This window comes from Barbus barbus, assembly GCF_936440315.1.
Source record: "Barbus barbus genome assembly, chromosome: 25".
Taxonomy (NCBI): Eukaryota; Metazoa; Chordata; class Actinopteri; order Cypriniformes; family Cyprinidae; genus Barbus; species Barbus barbus.
The window spans coordinates 14,719,275-14,737,926 of NC_136753.1; the positions used below are offsets into that span (position 1 = coordinate 14,719,275).

Here is an 18,652-nt window from a genome sequence, read left to right on the forward strand (position 1 = left end):
GATGGCATTTGAGTTATTTTCAGCTTCCTGTTATTGAGTACATAAAGATTTCTTGTGCAATATATGTGCAAAGTGCAGGTATGTCCTGTTTAGTTTCAGTCTTGTCATATTAAATATTCTTCATATATATATATATATATATATATATATATATATATTCCACATTCTTCATTAATAAAATTACAAAGCTCACTGCACAGTTTTCCACACCACAATCTATCAAACACATCTTACTAGCAAACATACACTCGTTCACATCCTTCTCTCCACTCTCTGAGGCAGAAGTCTCTAAACTCATCCTTTCCAGTCATCCTACTACCTGTCAGCTTGATCCTATTCCATCTCATCTCCTTCAAGCCATTTCTCCTGCAGTTGTACCTGCACTCACTCACATCGTTAACACATCCCTTCACACTGGAATTTTTCCCTTAGCATTTACACAGGCTCGTATAACTCCACTTCTTAAAAAACCCACTCTTAACCCAACTCTTTTAGGAACTATAGACTGGTTTCCCTTTTTCCTTTCATTGCAAAAACACTTGAACGAGTTGTGTTCAACCAAGTCTCTGTCTTTCTCACACAGAACAACTTCCTGGACAGTAACCAATCTGGCTTCAGAAGTGGACATTCAACCGAAACTGCCTTGCTTTCTGTTGTTGAAGCCCTAAGACTTGCAAGAGCGGCTTCCAAATCTTCATTACTTATCTTGCTGGATCTGTCTGCTGCTTTTGATACGGTCAGCCATCAGATCCTCTTGTCAACTCTATTGAGAAAGGGCATCTCAGGAACCACACTCCAGTGGTTTGAGTCTTACCTCTCTGATAGGTCCTTCAAAGTATCTTGGAGAGGTGAGGCATCCAAGTCGCAACATCTAGCTACTGGGGTCCATCAGGGCTCAGTTCTTGGACCACTTCTCTTTTCTGTCTACATGGCATCACTAGGTTCTGTCATTCAGAAACATGGCATTTCATATCACTGCTATGCTGTTGACACTCAACTCTACCTCTCATTCCATCCTGATGATCCAACGATAACTGCTCGCATCTCAGCGTGTCTTTTTTCTTGCATTTTTCTTTCATTTCTTGCTGGATGATGGACCATCACCTTCAACTCAACCTAGCTAAGACAGAACTGCTTGTAGTTTCAGCTAACCCATCGCTTCATCACAATCTCACCTTCCAGTTAGGCTCATCTACCATAACTCCTTCAAAAACAGCCAGAAACCTTGGAGTTGTGATTGATGATAAGCTGAATTTCTCAGACCACATTGTTAAAACTGCCCGGTCCTGCAGATTTGCATTATACAATATTAGGAAGATCAGGCCCTTTCTCTCGGAACATGCAACACAACTCCTTGTTCAGGCTCTTGTTCTGTCCAGACTTGACTATTGCAATGCTCTCTTGGCAGGTCTTCCTGCCAATTCTATTAAACCTCTACAATTAATCCAAAAGGCTGCTGCAAGATTAATCTTTAATGAGCCGAAAAGAACGCACATCACGCCTCTGTTCATCAATTTGCACTGGCTACCAATAGCTGCTCGGATTAAATTCAAGGCATTTTTGCCTACAGAACCACCACTGGCTCTGCACCCCTTTACCTAAATTCATTACTTCAGATTTATATGCCCTCTAGAAGCTTGCGTTCTTCAAGTGAACGACGCATTATTGTGCCATCCCAAAGACGCGCAAAAACACTTTCACAGACTTTTTCATTAACTGTTCTCATCTGGTGTAACGACCTACCCAACTCAATCCGAGCAGCCGAATCCTTACCCATCTTCAAGAAACGGCTAAAAACTCTTCTGTTCCATCTTTACTTGACCCTCTAACTCTAGCACTCTCTATTCTAATTTTATTTTATCTATATGTCTTTTTATTTAAAAAAAATTAAAATAAAATAAATAATAATAATAATAATTATCTGTACTGCGTTGTAATAGACTTGTAATAGAACTTGCACGTTGTTGCTCTTTTGTTCATTTGTAAGTTGCTTTGGATAAAAGCATCTGCTAAATGACTAAATAAATAAATGTTTCTTTTTGTTTTATATTTTGTAAAATAGCTTCATATCACATTTCACACGTGTTTTTCTTTTAATGTTGATGCAAATAAACTGTTGCTTAATTGATCAAATGCCTTCGTAGGCTAGACATCACAGTGCCCTTCGTGCTTTGTTTTGTAGTCTTAATAAAGTTTCTTGTTGAAGGTAATTATCAAGGTATTTAAATGTTTTTTTCTAATGTTTTTATTTGGTTCCGTGTGACTATATATTTATTTATAAGTCATTATATATATATTTTTTCTGTCAGAAGTTGTAAAGGAGCCCAAAATTCTGCTTGAATCCACTTTTACTGTCAAACAGGAGGCGTTTTCACCTCACAGTAAGATTATATTGATTGAAAATAAATGAACAGGAAAACAGACTCAGAACCTTAAAAAAAGATTCAGTTTATTTTCCCTTTAAAAATGTCTAATATTTGCAGATCACAATCTGTTATGGATGTTCTTGTAAAAATAAGGAAATAATTTTGTTGTTATAGCATAGCTTCCTCTTTTCCCCTGTAGGGAGCAGTATTGTACAAAAATATTGTCCAAACCCAAGATAAATATATTTTCATTTATTTCAAGGTTCAAAATATTTGTAAACTTACAAGATTTTATTTGTATCTCTGATGACCAGTTATCCTATCTCTATTTTGATTATGAAAAGCCAGATATGAAGAAGGAACAGAAGTCATGTGATGGGCATGCAGAGGCTTGTAGAGTTTCTGCAGAACACTTAAACGTTATTCCTCAGAGGTGTGGTGTGATACAATTTACTCAAGATTACTAGTCTCTACAGTGTCTGTGAATGAAATGTAAACTATAGCAGCAGTTGCCTAACACTGGCCTCCATCTGTCTGTATTCAGTTGTGTTTTAACAAGATAAACTGTCACAGGCTATTTTTAATAGGCCTTAGAGTCAGATAGAATATTTTAGTTTTTAAATTGGGATACAGAGGAAGCCTCAAATGTGGTCAGAAAAAAGGAACTGTATCATTGTGTGCCACCGAGATACGCTTGAGCTTTCAACTCATGTTCCCGTGTAGAACAGAACTGCCTGGTTGATCTTGTTCTACTTTTTGTTCTTTTCTGTCTCTGTTTTTAAGGAAGTTTGCTGTATTGTGCTTGAATAAGCCCTTTTATTATACTTCATCATAGAATCAGTTATTCAACATGGGAAACTTGATATGTTTTGCATATTCCTGCTTAGAAAGAATTACTAGACATGTCAAAACAAATCTTGGTTTAATATGTTTCTTTGGGAAAGCTCTTGTTTCGGCTGGCTGGGTGGCTCTAGTGAATTCTAACTGACACACTTAGAGCAAAAACAGTCAAGACTTGCAAAACAACTATCAAAGATGGTGGGTGGGACTGGAGTAACATGACCCTTTTTGTTCAACAACTACTGTATGCATATTTAAAATACCTTTTACAAACATTTTATACACAAAACTGTCCTTGTTTAAAAAAATATGCAAAAGCATCTACTGTATTTTGTCCATTATTTTGTATCAAATTATAGTTTGGTTGGCAACATTTTGCAATTTCAATACTTAAAATAACAATGAGGTTGACCTAGAATAGATAGATAGATAGATAGATAGATAGATAGATAGATAGATAGATAGATAGATAGATAGATAGATAGATAGATAGATAGATAGATAGATAGATAGATAGATAGATAGATAGATAGATAGATGTTTATTTTCTTCGTTTGTTCTGTGATTCATCAAATCTTCTAAACACCAGCTCTCCTAGAAGGGAGGACGATTAAAGCCATAACAGAGCTGGTAATCTCCGCCTTAACGGAGAGCTTTTCCATAGAAGGAGACTTTATGTGCAGCCCATCCAAACAGACAGCACTGCCTCTTGACAGCAGTTTCATCTCGCAGACTGCACCTCACAAACCTGCAGACAGAACGATTCGCTGTCGTTAAAAATGTCGATATTCGAGACTTTCTGATGATTTAAATGATTTTCGAGAAACAGCGAAGGTAATTGATCATTGATTCTCTGCTCTTTTATCAGGTTCACGTTCATTCCAACAGAAGGTGAGAGCGAGGCTTTTCTATAGCCTAGTAAAACACCCGAGTTTTCTTCTTTATGCAGATCGTTCAGGGCGCCATCAGACTTTGGAAACAGAAGAGGGTGGAGAAGAAACACTTCCATACACGGCGATAAAAGTGGAGGTTGTCAGCTGATTGTACTGCTCTCCACTCATGAAGGGCATGGAGATGTTGCGCCGCTCCTCGGTGTTTGCGGCTGAAGTCATGGAGGTGTTTGATCGCTCTCCCACGGATAAGGAGCTCGTGTCTCAGTCTAAAGTCTTGTGCAGGGATTACATTCACTCCAGTCTCCATCGGGCTGGAATCGGATGGTCTAAACCAGAGCATGGATCTGGAGGAACACTGGCTGAGGTGTCTTCAGTTCTTCTGTGGTTGGGTAAGACATCTGACATTTCACATGTGTACATATATTATTAATGATTGTGGGGATTGCCTGGTCTATCTATCTATCTATCTATCTATCTATCTATCTATCTATCTATCTATCTATCTATCTATCTATCTATCTATCTATCTATCTATCTATCTATCTATCTATCTATCTATCTATCATTTACACACACACACACACACACACACATATATATATATATACATACACGCGCACACACACACAGAGAGAGAGAAGAGCTAGCTAGAGAGTACAAGATCATATAATAAGGTACTGTATACTTATCTACAGTATCTGTTTGAATTGTGGGTTGATATATTGAGGTTATATTATGGATTTATTTTAAGACTAAGCTAAAACTGCACAGAACTTCCTGTCAATTTTCATTCTTTCTTGAGCTGCGCTGTGTGTCTGGTTCATACCAAAATAAATGAAAAAACGGGGCATTCATGAATGTTCTGTGAACTTTCAGAAATGAAAATAAACACATGCTTCTCAGCTTCCTCAAAGCCAAACCATGTGATTGCATAATATTTTACAACACTCTTACAAGGTTCGTCTGTTTCTCAGCCACTGTAAAGTACTTTGCCTTTTGTACCATGTTGAGCTATCTTCTACATTCCTTTCTTCTTTCCTTTCATGCCGTTGGACATTCTGAGCCCTTTCACGAGATTGGATGTAATGACTATCCATAACGTTTAATCTCACATCATCTGTTGATCAGACACACTACGAGTTGCCAAAACATATGCCACGTGCCTGTCATCTGAGTGACTCTCATCTGTAAGAACTACTTTTCTCCTAAAAGGGAAAAGCACAACATTTTTTATTTGAGACAACTGTGTTACAGTGGGAGCTGCTTTTTATGGACAAAGCATGCAAACATGCAGATCATTATCACAAGAATGATTGAGGGTTTCCCACCCACATTTAACCAGGTTAACCCTGTATTGTCCCGAAAGCCCTGTACTTATTGGATAGATACCTCACCCGCCTGAATCATTGACAAAGATGGATGTTTCAGGTCGGTGAGACATAGCTGAAGACTTGTTTAAAGGAGTAGTTCATCCAACAATGAAAATTTAGGGATATTCACTCACCCTCAGGCCATACAAGATGTAGATGAGTTTGTTTCTGTTCATTGGAACAGATTTTACATCACTTGGTTTAAAGTTAAAATGCATTAATGATGGGTTTGTTTCTTAAACTAGCAGCTTTTTGCCTCAAAAGATGTTAATTGATGGAATTGATGGTCGTGTTATGTTTTTATCAGCTGTTTGAACTCTCATTCTGACGGCACCCATTCACTGTAGAGGATCCATTGGTGAGCAAGTAATGTAATTTTCTGCAAATCTTCATTTTGGGTGAACTATTCCTTTCATCATCAGGACATTCCAATATAATTGGCTTCTCATATGAAAGAATGCTGAAAAGATATGAACAATGCTATTAATAGCAGGCTTTAAGGTAGATTACAGTAATTTTGCAATGTTGTTGTGTCAAGCTTCTCTGATTAGTGGTTATATTCAATACGACTCTGGACAGTCTTTATTTCTGTGATGAGAAAACCAATCGTTTGATCCAAGGAAAAATAAGAACACATTTATCTCTCTGTCTCCTAGGTGATGAACTGGAGTACCTGCGACCCAATGTGTACCGTAACGTAGCAAGACAGCTCAACATCACAATTGCATCTGAGAGTATAGTCTCTGATGCCTTTTTGGCCGTTGCTGCAGAAATCTTCTCTACAGGTTGGTCAATGTTTTGTCTTAAAATACATTTCGTACAGAAAACTCTAAGTAAACTGGTAAGTGCATCTGGTTTCAGAGATGTTGTCCACAGTTCCTTAAAATCATAGTACACCAAAAAAATGAACATTCTGTCATGGTGTTTCATACCCGTGAGAGCACAAAATAAGATATTTTGACAAATGTTGGTAGCTAAACAGTATTGGTTGCCATTGACTTCCAATGAATGGAGAATAAACTGAAACATTTGCTAAAATATTTTCTTTTATGTTCTATAGAATAAAGTTATACAGGTTTGGAATAACATGAGGGTGAGTAAATTAGTTTTTGGCTTAACTATCCCTTTTAGTGGCTTATACAGAGAGAGGATAAAAATGAATCCATTCTGACATTTATATATACACACAGAGAAACTGTGCTGCGCTTGACCAGAGAACTCTCAGCACCATAAAATATTTTTCTTAAACAGTGTCTGGGCACCATGGAAGTCCTAGATTTAGAGTTTAGTAAATCGTGGTCTGTTTTTCAACCTGAGCAGCTCTTAAGATGTGCTGTAGCATGTTCACCTCAAATGTGCAGGAAAACATTCTTTGTTTTTTAAGTATTAAAGCATAATTGCTCATGTCAGTCAAAGCAGGACAACAAAGATACCTTGATGGACCCGGTGACAGCCTTGTACCTCCTGTCTGTACACATACCTGTCCTGAAGCAGTGCAGCTGAACTAGTTTTTTTTTTTTTTTTTTAGAAATGGTTTATTTTGATGTTTTCACACTATGCTTTATATATTGTAATACATATTTTAAAATTATTTATAAAATATATTGAAAAATATGTATATGCCCCTTTGCTTTTTTAATTAGTTATTTCAGTGATCATTTCTGTTCAGTTTTACTGTGACTATTTCTAAGATCATTTAAAATAAATAATGGTGCAATTTTATGCATAAAAAAGATGTTATGCATAGCATTTTGAAAATAAATCAAAATGATTCCACGTTTTACTTTGGCTTAGGAATATAAACTGTAGAAATGGTGTTTTTCTAATGCATTGGTGTACTAAAACGTAATCTACTTAAATTTTATAGCTGATTCTGTCAAGAGGAAACATTTCAGCAGATCTTTTAAACTCGATTAAATCAAAACCATTAAAGCAATTTACAAAATTAGGCCTACATTTTGTCTTTCGTCTAGAATGGAAAAATCCAATGGGAAAATGCTAACTTTGAGGTGTGTGAGTAGATTTGTCAAATGACGGATCTTTCTATTATTTATTTATTTAATTAAATGTTTTTGTTTTTTCAAAAGCTTTTTTTAAATGGGGTCACAGGTTAGACTCTTTAACACTTGCAAGATTTCTTAGTTCAATGTGTTTTCTATTTAACGTTAAATCTAATATTCACTACAGAGATGAAAGATCCTAACTGCATGCAGGAAAATGCTTTTTTTGTTTGTTTTTTTGGCAAAGACAGTGCTTCTGCATAGACAGATGGTTGTATTATTGCACAAAAGGAAGGTAATAGACCAGTATTTTGAGTGCCAATGTGCATCTAAATTTATTTAATCCATGTCTTCATTGTATTTGAAACACTTTGCTGTAAACTGTAAAATATTCCCTCTGAATTGTATACTTGACGTTACGTTCTTACAAGAGACAGAGGGAGGGAATGTTTCTTTTTATCTTGAGCTTCAAACTAGCTTTTATCTCTCATATGCCTCAATATGGTTTCCTTTTGCCTTTGTGTTTCCTGCCTTTGCTAGTCTCAGATTAGGTTCCTGGGTTGATGTGTTTATGTCTGGCCATTTGATGTTTCCAGATGGGAGTTTGCAGCTTTATTATGTTTTGTTTCATTCCAGGTTGAAAAGTTTAAAAGTTAGTGTATCTAGGAGTCCATTTATCACATTAGCTCTAATAAATCATAATGCCCACTTGCTTAACGAAACATGATCGTACAGGGAGCCTTTTCATTAAATTCATACCCATGACCCTAATGCATTTATGATGGAGGGAAAGCAAAGCATTTGTACCTTTTCAACTACTATTGAAGTCATTACGCTGTTAAATGCACTGAACAATCCACATTGAATCACATATACTGTATATTGAGATTGTCGTCACAAGTCAAACATGAATTTGTTCTGCTAAAAAAAATAAAATGTTGCTTGTGTCTTTCTGGCTGATGGCCTGCCTGGCAGTTATATAACAATAATAATGTTTAGCAAAAAATAGGGAGGGATTATCAGGAATTTTCATGACTCAACTGGTTATGATTTTCATGCACACTTCCACCAGTACACACACACACACTGTACAGTATATACTGTCAGTGGAAATAAATGATTTAATTATGCTTGATATACGTTAGCTGGAATGCTTTACCTCTTTGCCTGTGTCAAACAATATTTAAATCAGTTAAATCAAGGAACACGAGAGATTACATGATCTTGCAATGTAGCATTTTAAATGTGTTATGAATAAACTAGTGCTTTGAAACGATTAATTGCATCCAAAATAAAAGTTTTTGTTTACATAATATATATGTGTGTACTGTGTATATTTATTATGTATATATAAATGCACACACATGCATGTATATATTTGTGAATATGAATATATATATATATGTAAATACATTAAAATATTTTCAAAATATATGCTGTATGTGTGCGTCTTTATATATACATAATAAATATACACAGTACACACATATATATTATGTAAACAAAAACTTTTATTTTGGATGCGATTAATCGCGATAGACAGCACTAGAATAAACATATGTGAACAAGGACAGATTTTCATTTGGATTATATCTGTCTCTCTACAGGTGTAACATGGGGGAAGATTGTGTCTCTGTATGCTGTGGCTGGAGCTTTGGCTGTGGACTGTGTTCGGCACGGGCATCCAGCGATGGTGCACACTATTGTCGACTGCATGGGCGAGTTTGTTCGCAAAAGCCTTGTGTCATGGTTAAAGATGAGTGGAGGCTGGGTAAGCAATAAATCCATTAATTCAGTACTATTCATTAACAAAAAAGTATGCTTTTATCATGCTCCTGGCCCAAACATACATAATACTTGATTCTGATTGGTCAGTCATAGCAATAAGCAGTCGATTTCCTAATATTCGCCATTGTCCGTTGTATGTAGCTTATGTTTAGCGGACCTCTCATTCGTGTTAACAAAAACTGTCACTGCTTTCACGTTTCTCGTATCATGCTGTGGACTTGGTCTGTCTTATAAACACAAATGGCACAATATTGTATATCAGGTATTGAATGGATTGAATTCAGATGTAGTATTACTGTAATATTGTTGCAGTGTTTTTTTTTTTTTTTGTGGAATATTTATTTTAGGAAAAAAATAGGAAATTATTAGTATTTGTTTTAAATGTACTTTGTCAAATGATCATATAAAAATTATTTCTGAAGGATCATGTGACACTGAAGACTGGAGTAATGGCTGTTGAAATTAAGAAATGTCTCACTTTTTGTGTCCATAAAATGAAAGTGAGTGGTCATCAAAACTGGTTGCCAATACCTTCTTTTGTGTTCAGCAGAAGACAGATTGTCATACAGGTTTAGAACAACATGAGGCTGACTAAATGACAGAATCTGCAGTTTTGGTTGACACTTTTTTTTTTAAGTTTTAACTGGAAGTACCATTGTGCTGTGCGTTTATGGATCAGCGCTAAGGCACAGAAAGAAGACAGACTTCTGCCTTTCCATCTTTGTCCAGTATTTAGACAGAGCGTGTTCATGTAGTTTATGGGTGGGAATCTGATCAATCTCTCAGAAAGAGAGCATAGTTCAGCGATCCTGTTGAATGAAGAGCTGTGCTGGTATGTGTGGCTGTTTTGGCAGGGCATGTCTGCGGTGTCTGTGCTCATTAGACTGACTCTGTTTAGGCAGATTCAACATTGCACTGTGCAAGAGTCACCACAAGCTGCCTGCATTTACAGTGGGCCCATATGCAACTACTATACCTAACAACTTTCCTCAAAGTTTTCTACTCCTGCTTTTGTGACTTTGTAGATTATAACCTTTTGAGATCAATCAATCAATCAATAGTTTTGGCGCATATGAAAACATTTCTGGGGTAAATAAATGAATATATTATATTTAAATGCCATATAATAATGCTTATAAGTTACCGGAATAAGATTTTAGTAATTACCTAGTCAAGTACTTAGTAGAAGCTGTTGTACTTACATGAAACAAAATGTACTTACATGTAACTAAATTATGGAACCGCCTGTAATTACAGTTTGTAATTTTGTAGATGTAATAGGCAGCTACTGTTACACATGTAACAGACTGAGTCTGTTACACAGCTACTTGTACACTTAAGTACAATCTTGATACGCTTTATTTTAAATAGGTTATGCCTGTGTAATATTCTGTAATTTTAATGTAATTAGAAAGGTGTTACATGTATTTATGCTGTGTACTGGTGGGTTAAATCAAACTAAGGTGCAGCTGGATAAGGTGTACAGTATAGATGAAGTACAATCTTGATGCACTTTAAGTAGCTTTTGTCTGTGTACTTATATTTATAATTACGTTGTATAAAGTCTGTAACACAAATGTAACAATCTTTTGGTTACATAAGTAGCTGTGTAACACGCATCTACATAAATACAAACTGTAATTACAGGCTGTTCCATAACTTAGTTACACAGTAAGTAGGGCTGCACAATTAATCAAATTTTTAATCGTGATTACGATTATGGATGCCACGATTACATAAATGCCCACTTGCATTATTCTGTGTGCTTAAGAGGTGTTTGCAGCGCGAGGTTTAACAAACCCAAACACACTAGATAAAAGACTTTGTGTCTAAGTGATAGTCGTTGTCACTCTGTTGTGCATGATAGATATAAACGCCAAACGTGTCAAAAGCGGAACAAAATAACGGTACTCGTTTGAACTGCACGCCACACTGATCTTTTATCAGCTGGCCTCAAAAGAAAACAGCGCAGTGCGAGCATAGAGCGTATGCATTTATTACAGTGACCAGTCGGGATCATGCACTAAACAACGCTGTGAAATACAGTAAGAAGCACTCGAGTTCAGCGCAGAGTTCTCTCTTTAATTTAAACTAGTTTAATGCCAAATAAATAGGAGCTGTTATTCTCATCAACACTGATGCAGAAACAGTGCAACAACGATCCAGTTAGAAGACGTTTCAATCCACAAATCACCCACATTTACCATAGTTTTACTGTAGTAACACTAACGGTAACAATGGTACTGTGGCAGAAAAGTAGGATATTCATATTGAGTATTATTATATTATTAATATACTAAATATGTTAAAGAAGTAATGGAATATAATTACATGATTTTGTTAATTATTCTATCAGTTGATGTAGATTTGTTATTGACTGAATGTCTGCTGTTTTTCAATGCAAACACCATTGAAACCATAGGCCTATAGTTAGGCTACGTTTTTACCATGGTAATGAGGTGCTGTACTTTTGGTTATGTATAAAAGATGAGGCTGTTACAGTTTTCACAATGGTGCTGTTAAATGTACATCTGCATTCCAACTCAAGCTCCTGCTACTCTGAACTCAAGCTCCTGTTCTAATGTACATTTCTAAGAGACAAAACGTACTCAGTTACTGTCGTAACCTCGGTTTCCTGAGATACTCGTTGACCCAGAGCCCCAGGTGCTCTAAATGGCTGAGGAGGAGGGTCCTGTGTGAAAGTAGCTGCACCTCTGACTGGGCCAGAATGAGCCAGTCATCGAGGTAGTTGAGAATGCGGATTCCCATCTGTCTTAGAGGGGAAAGAGCCGCGTCCATGCACTTCGTAAAAGTGCAGGGGGCCAGAGACAGTCAAAAGGGAAGGACCGTGTACTGATAAGCCACTCCCTCGAAGGCGAATCTCAAGAATCATCTGTGATGGAGGGATATCTGGATGTGAAAGTATGCGTCTTTCAGGTCCAGAGAACAGAACCAGTACCCTGCGCGAATCTGCGAGAGGATCCGCTTCATCGTGATCATGCTGAACGACCTCCTCATGAGGGCGTGATTCAGGTGTCTGAGATCGAGGATGGGCCGGAGGCCTCCATCCTTTTTGGGGACGAGGAAGTAACGGCTGTAAAAGTCTAACTCGCTCTGAGCTGGAGGAACCTTTTCTATGGCTCCTTTTTCCAACAGCATCATCACCTCTGAGTGTAGAACGTGAGCGTTCTCGCCCTGCACCGAGGTCGAGACCACGCCACTGAAACGTGGGGGTCTTAGAGCAAATTGGAGTGAATAACCTCGTTTTATTATCCCCATAACCCATTCTGACACTCTGGGGATGGCCTGCCAGGCCTCGGCCCGCGTGGCAAGGGGTTGGATAAACTCGAGTGACAGACTGCATGGAGGCAAGGCACTCGTGAGGGATGGAAGAGGAAATCTACTCTTGTATGTTTGTGTTTTATTTTTGCTTGGTTGCTTGTACGGGCCCTGTATTTGCAACAAAAACAATTCCCTCTGCACCCGGAAATGAACGGGGTGAGAAGAGGTTTAAGAGAGGCTGTTTGGTGGGCGGTCTGCTGCAGCTGCCCTGCAGATCAGGAAGACGCCAGAGGCGCAGGGTCCAACACTATCCTGGGTCGGGGGCCCTGGCGCTTCGGAAAGGGGTGGCGTCTGGACGAGCGGGAGCGCCCTCACGTCTGCTGAGTCTTGGCAGGCTGATGGGCGGGAGCGGCAGGTGCAGGCTTCGTGGGCTGCTGAGTCAGCGCAGGTTTAGGGCGACTAGGAGCAGTTGCGGAGCTGGAGTGCTTGGGCAGGAAGTGTCACATGGCCTGTGATGCCTTCTGCGCCTCTGTGAAGCGCTCAGTAAATCCTTCCACCGCAGGTCCAAAGAGGCTGTTGGGGGAAATCGGGGCATCAAGGAAGGGGACCTTGTCTGCGTCCTTGATTTCTGTCAGCATGAGCCACAGGTGGCGCTCGAGCACCACCAGGCTGGCCATAGACCTTCCTATCGCCTGGGCGGTGGTCTTGGTGGCGCGCAGAGCCAGGTCTGTTGCACTTCTCAGCTCCCTGAGAGTCGCAGGATCAGGCTCAGACTCGTCCATGGCAGAGAGGAGTTTGGCCCGATAGACCTGTAGAACTGCCATTGAATGTAGCGCCAAAGCCACCTGTCCAGCTGAAGTATAGGAGCGTCCAGCGAGTGCTGAAGTGATCCTGCATGACTTGAACGGGTGGGTGGCCTTTGCCTTCCAGCCGATGGCAGTGGGTGGGCAGAGGTGTGCAGCCACTGACTCATCTAGTTGAGGCATCTTCTCATACCCCTTTTCTTTAGCGCTGTCAATTGTAGTGAGGGCGGATAAAGCAGAAGTACAGAGGCGAGCAGAGTAGGGGGAGCACCAAGATCATCGTGAACTTCAGGAAAGAACGGCGAGGGTCGCTGACGAGGGGCCTGACGGCGTCCCGGCCGGAACCACTTGGCGAGACGGCTGCGAGAAGGCTCCTCTGGTGGAGACCACTCCAATCCCAGCTCTTCAACCGCCTTTGAGAGGACATGGAAAAGTTCGGCATCCATCCCAGCTTTGGCGGCGCTGGGCACGGACGAATGCAGGGGGGCGGAGTCAGCTACCGAGCCTGACAGCTGTCACATGCTGTCATCGGCCAGCTCTTCGTCACTTCCCCTGAACGAGACCAGATCGCTCGCGCTTGCAGAGGAACGCTGATCAGGTCGGGAAGAAAGGACGGGAGAAACCTCTCTGTGTGGCGAGAGTGAGGCACGCAGGATCTGTGCCGACGTGAGCTCGCCTCTGTCCCGCTGTTTTTTCCTCACAGGTCCCTGGGAGGAAGAAAACGGGAGGGTGCGAGGGGCGGAGTCACTCTCTGAAAAGAAAGCGATCCGTGAGCCATGGCCGTCATCGGCGTGCAGGGGAGACCTAGACGAACCGAATTTCTAAATTAGAAACCAAACCAATGTATAGTTGACATTTGAGGCTCAATGCTATAGAAAAGCAATAAAAGTTCAGGAAGTGTTTTCAGCCTTTTTTTAATATATATTTTATATAAAAATATGGCATGCAGCTTCAAACAATGGCATAAATCTGTTCAAAATAATCGTTATTAATAATCGCAATTACAATCTAAAGGGAATAATCAACAAATATGATTTTTGTCATAATCGTGCAGCCCTAACGGTAAGTACATTTTGTTTAATGTAAGTACAACAGGTACTACTAAGTACTTGACTAGGTAATTACTCTGTATTATGACACCTTAAAATAAATTGTTACCGATTTTTTATTTATTTATTTTTTTAAGATGTCTGTTATTCTTATCAAGTCTGCAGTTATTTGATTAAAATTACAGTAATATTGTGAAATATTATTACAATTTAAATAACTGTTTTCTATTTTAATATATTTTAAAATGTAATTTATTCCTGTGTTGGCAAAGCTTAATTACTCCATTGCTCCAAAGCTATTACTCCAGTCTTCAGTATCACATGATGCTTCAGAAATCATTCTAATATGATGATTTGGTACTCAATTATTAAAAATGGTTCTTATTATCAGTATTGAAACCAATTTTTGCCGCTTTCTTTTTTTAAGCAATTGCAATACCAATTTTGGTGTATCAGTTTTCACAAAAATATTAAGCAGCAAATAAATTTTCAACATTTATAACAATAAGAAATGTTTCTTGAGCACCAAATCATTTTATATAGAATTAATTCTGAAGGATCATGTGACACAAAATACAGCTTTGCCATCACAGGAATAATTACATTTTTCAAGTTCAAGTTTCTTAATGTGAGTAATAAGATGTTGAATAATTAGTAATATAAGAAATAATTCTTAGGAGTATCTCATAGTTAATTAGAACACTGTTATCTAGGTTTGATTATCTAGGTCAACAAGCTTGATGTTCTGTCACTCATTTAGAAGTGAAAGCACAAAGAACACAATTAGTAATTTCACTTAATTAGGTTAGTGAAAGTCGTAATGGTTGCTTCAGGCAAAATCATTCAAATAATTTTTCAAGGTGTTATCCTCTTGGGGGTGTCCTGATTTTGCAACTGCGGTTTTAGTACAAAATGGGCACACCAACAGACTGAACTCAACCTGAAAACAAGGACTTTATCATCAGGAGCACTAAACTAAAGTCTGTATAGTATAAAGCAGAGACTGGTAGATGGTATTTTCCATGTTGTTGATGTGAGTATGTGGGTAGTCGTGTCTACGTGCCATTCTGTGTGTTTTGCTCTGTGGGATTGCCCTGGGAGCTGAATGAAGGGCCTATTCACACACACACACACAGATACACAAAAATACCACTGAGTAATTTTTTTTTTTTTTAATAACAATTCCTAATTAAGGTAATCTCCTGTGCCTTCATCTTGAATCGTCTCTTGATTTGGATTTGAATTTCTCTTTCACATCTTAAATGTTACAGCTTCTGTTTGGCCAGAAGAACTAAGATTTGTTTTTAATTGATACTTTAACAAAGATTCAATAAACTATTAAAGTGACATTAAAACATGTAAACTTGACATTATAACATGTCACAAAAATACATTTCAGATAAATCTTTCTATTTATCAAAAATTCTGGAAAAAAATAGCTTGGTTTAGAAATGTTTCTAGAGCACCAAATCAGCTTCTTATAGTGATTTCGGAAAGGTCATGTAACACTGACAACTGGAATAAAGGCTGCTGAAAAATCAGCTTTTCCATCACAGAAATAAATACAATTTTAAATAATATTTTAATTAAAAACAATTACGTTAGAAATAATATTTCTTTAAGTAAGAAATTAATATTTTCACAATAATTCTGTATTTACTGTGTTTTTGATCAAATAAATGCAGCCCTGGTGAGCATACTATTCTCTTTTGTGTGGGTAAAGTTTGCCAAATCCAAATAAACTGAACTTTAATCATTTGAATGTGTATTGAGCTAATTTGGAACTTTTATAACATTTGGCCAACCTGGTATTGCTGCATGCTGAAATGTATCATGTTTAGACTACTCAGTGTTGGCTTTGGCCTAAAAGGTACATTCAGTGCAAACTGCAGTTCCTTTTCCTTTTGTTATTGCCAGATGAACTCAGAAAAAATGGTAAAAGAAATTTAAACGCCGAACTCCACATCTGAATGTTGCATTTTAATAGTGTTTTTTCAGCACTACTGAGTATGTTGATTTGATATTTAAATATTTTCTTTGTTCTCTTACAGGCGGACATCACAAAGTGTGTAGTCAATACAGATCCCAGTTTCCGTTCTCATTGGCTGGTGGCAGCTGCCTGTGCCTGCGGTCACTACCTCAAGGCTGTGGTCTTCTACCTGCTGAGAGAAAAATAAAGAGCAGGACAAACAAGTGGCGGACAGCTGGACTCTTCCAAAACTGTCAGAAAGGGTTTCTAGTCACTGCTTAAGCCTTTCACTGCTCTTGATGTGTTTACACTTGCACAAAGTTTGCACTTTTCCTTTAAAGGATATTCTTGCTCTCCAAGATGAACCGTTATCTTTAAGGCTTTGTTATGTGTTTAACCTGGCATCTTGCACTCTAGGCATTCCTTGCCGTTACCAGTTTTATTGAACCTAATGTTGATATGCAAAATACCATGGCCGGCGGGACACAGCTGAGAGGAAGCTATTGTGACCTTTGTGTTTGCGTGTGAAATACAATTTCATGTACTTGGACCAGTGTTGTCTAATCAGAAAGTTGCTGTGATATTATTTTTTCACTGTCTCAAGTGGTTTTGATGATCTCAAAATGCAGATATCCACAATGCAGTATGAAAAATGAACAGGAGTTCATGAGAAAACAGATCTGTGTGAAATGGAGATCAATATCAGGATTATTTCCCAAGTAAAAACTCCACACTACTGTATGCAAATGACTGTGGAAGAGTGAAAACAGAGTAGATTTTGGTTGACTAATAATGAAAAATAGATATAGTTAATGCCATTCTTCAAGTTAGAACCTGTCAATTAGTTCTTCATAGTGTTGTGTCTCTCTCTTCTTTGTAATTTATTATTTTTTTTCTGTGTAATATTTTCCCCAAATCTTAGATTTGGTGTTGTTGGTGCCACCTTGAACAACTAGGATATCATGGAGCCGTCAGTATAACTTAAAACTGGGTGTTTTATAATTGTTTGATTCATTATTTTGTTCTCTTGTATAGTTAATAATAATAATTGTTGAAAACTACACGTTGTGTATGCTACACTGAATGTACGCAAAATACATTTTTTTTATGTATTTACTCTGCTTTACTCCGGGTTGGAAAAACCATTAACATAATAATAAAGCCTTCATGCTGATAATTCTACACATCAGTGTAATTGGTGGAAAGCCAGTGGGAGGATGCAGTTTAGATCAGATAGCATAGTTGGAGATATTGTTACTATGGTGATCACACTTAACATGTGGTTTCAATTACCCTGAACCAGACAAAGAAACTCGGACTTTGAGAACAACAGAAATGAGTAATGACTGGCTTATTGAGTAGGCCTATAAACAAAGCATAGTAATGCAAATGAGCGTTTTACATACGACCGTAGTTATTGGCAGACATGAAAGAATATGTTATTCTGTGTTCATTAAGATAAATGTTAGTGCAAATATTTCGGAATATGATCCTGCATATTTTCTGATATGGCTAATACAGTCAACTTGACTAACTATAATTCAACTCTCTGGGTGATTATTTCCGATTTGCGATAACTCATAGACACCTAAGTTAGTGGTTTTAAATGGAACTACCGATGCCTATTGCTTTAAAGTTATCTCAAAAGACAAAGCGCAAAGAATAGTGTTGTTTTTCAAATTAAGCGATTGATTACTTTAAATTGTTCTTGAGTTATAAAAATATAGATATCACGTGATATGTGTTCATTAGACTGAATTTGCAATGTATTTAATTCCCCTTCTTTTTTATATAAATGTTTGTCATTGTTATCTGTTACTGTATGTATATTGTTGTTTTTTTTTATTTTCAAAGAACGTACAATTAAATGATCCATAACATATTTTATAGACATTACTTCAGCTTTATTTTATTTTACTTCAGATAAACTTCCCAAGAAGAATTATTACCCTTAATCTGTTATCAATTATATTGGAGCACGAGGGATGAAGTCCGCGTTCAGTCACATCATTTCTGCTGCACTTGCAGTCAGATGATTATAATACTGAGTTAAATAATCAAAGGTGGATCGCCCAATCTGTTCAATTTGGGTTAAAATGATATTATAAACAGTTTAGTTAAAGACAAGAGCACGGACTGGGATTTTAACCTTGCAGGTGTAATTAGTTGACTATACTTTTTACGCTACAACGTCAGAGATCAGTTAGCAAATTTAGACAGAGCACACACCATTACAGCTGTTCACGCCGTTCCTAACGTTTGATTGTAAATATCTTGGACACGAAACATTTC

General features: G+C 37.8%; 1 protein-coding gene across 1 annotated transcript; it reads left to right on the forward strand.

Moving 5' to 3' along the window:
* The first annotated feature begins 3,814 nt into the window (after positions 1-3,814).
* LOC306845271 (bcl-2-related ovarian killer protein homolog A) lies at positions 3,815-18,294 on the forward strand. The gene is made up of 5 exons (XM_079377979.1): positions 3,815-4,040; positions 4,156-4,488; positions 6,126-6,254; positions 9,077-9,240; positions 16,443-18,294. Exons 2-5 carry the CDS (start codon positions 4,266-4,268, stop codon positions 16,566-16,568), a joined length of 642 nt encoding a protein of 213 aa, XP_079234105.1. The 5' UTR covers positions 3,815-4,040; positions 4,156-4,265; the 3' UTR covers positions 16,569-18,294.
* Positions 18,295-18,652: the final 358 nt, after the last annotated feature.

Coding starts and splice junctions, on each gene's coding strand:
- LOC306845271 (XM_079377979.1), top strand. CDS start 4,266: ATGAAGGGCATGGAGATGTTGCGCCGCTCCTCGGTGTTTGCGGCTGAA. Junction 6,255..9,076: donor TGCAGAAATCTTCTCTACAG/GTTGGTCAATGT, acceptor GTCTCTCTACAG/GTGTAACATGGGGGAAGATT. Junction 9,241..16,442: donor TAAAGATGAGTGGAGGCTGG/GTAAGCAATAAA, acceptor GTTCTCTTACAG/GCGGACATCACAAAGTGTGT.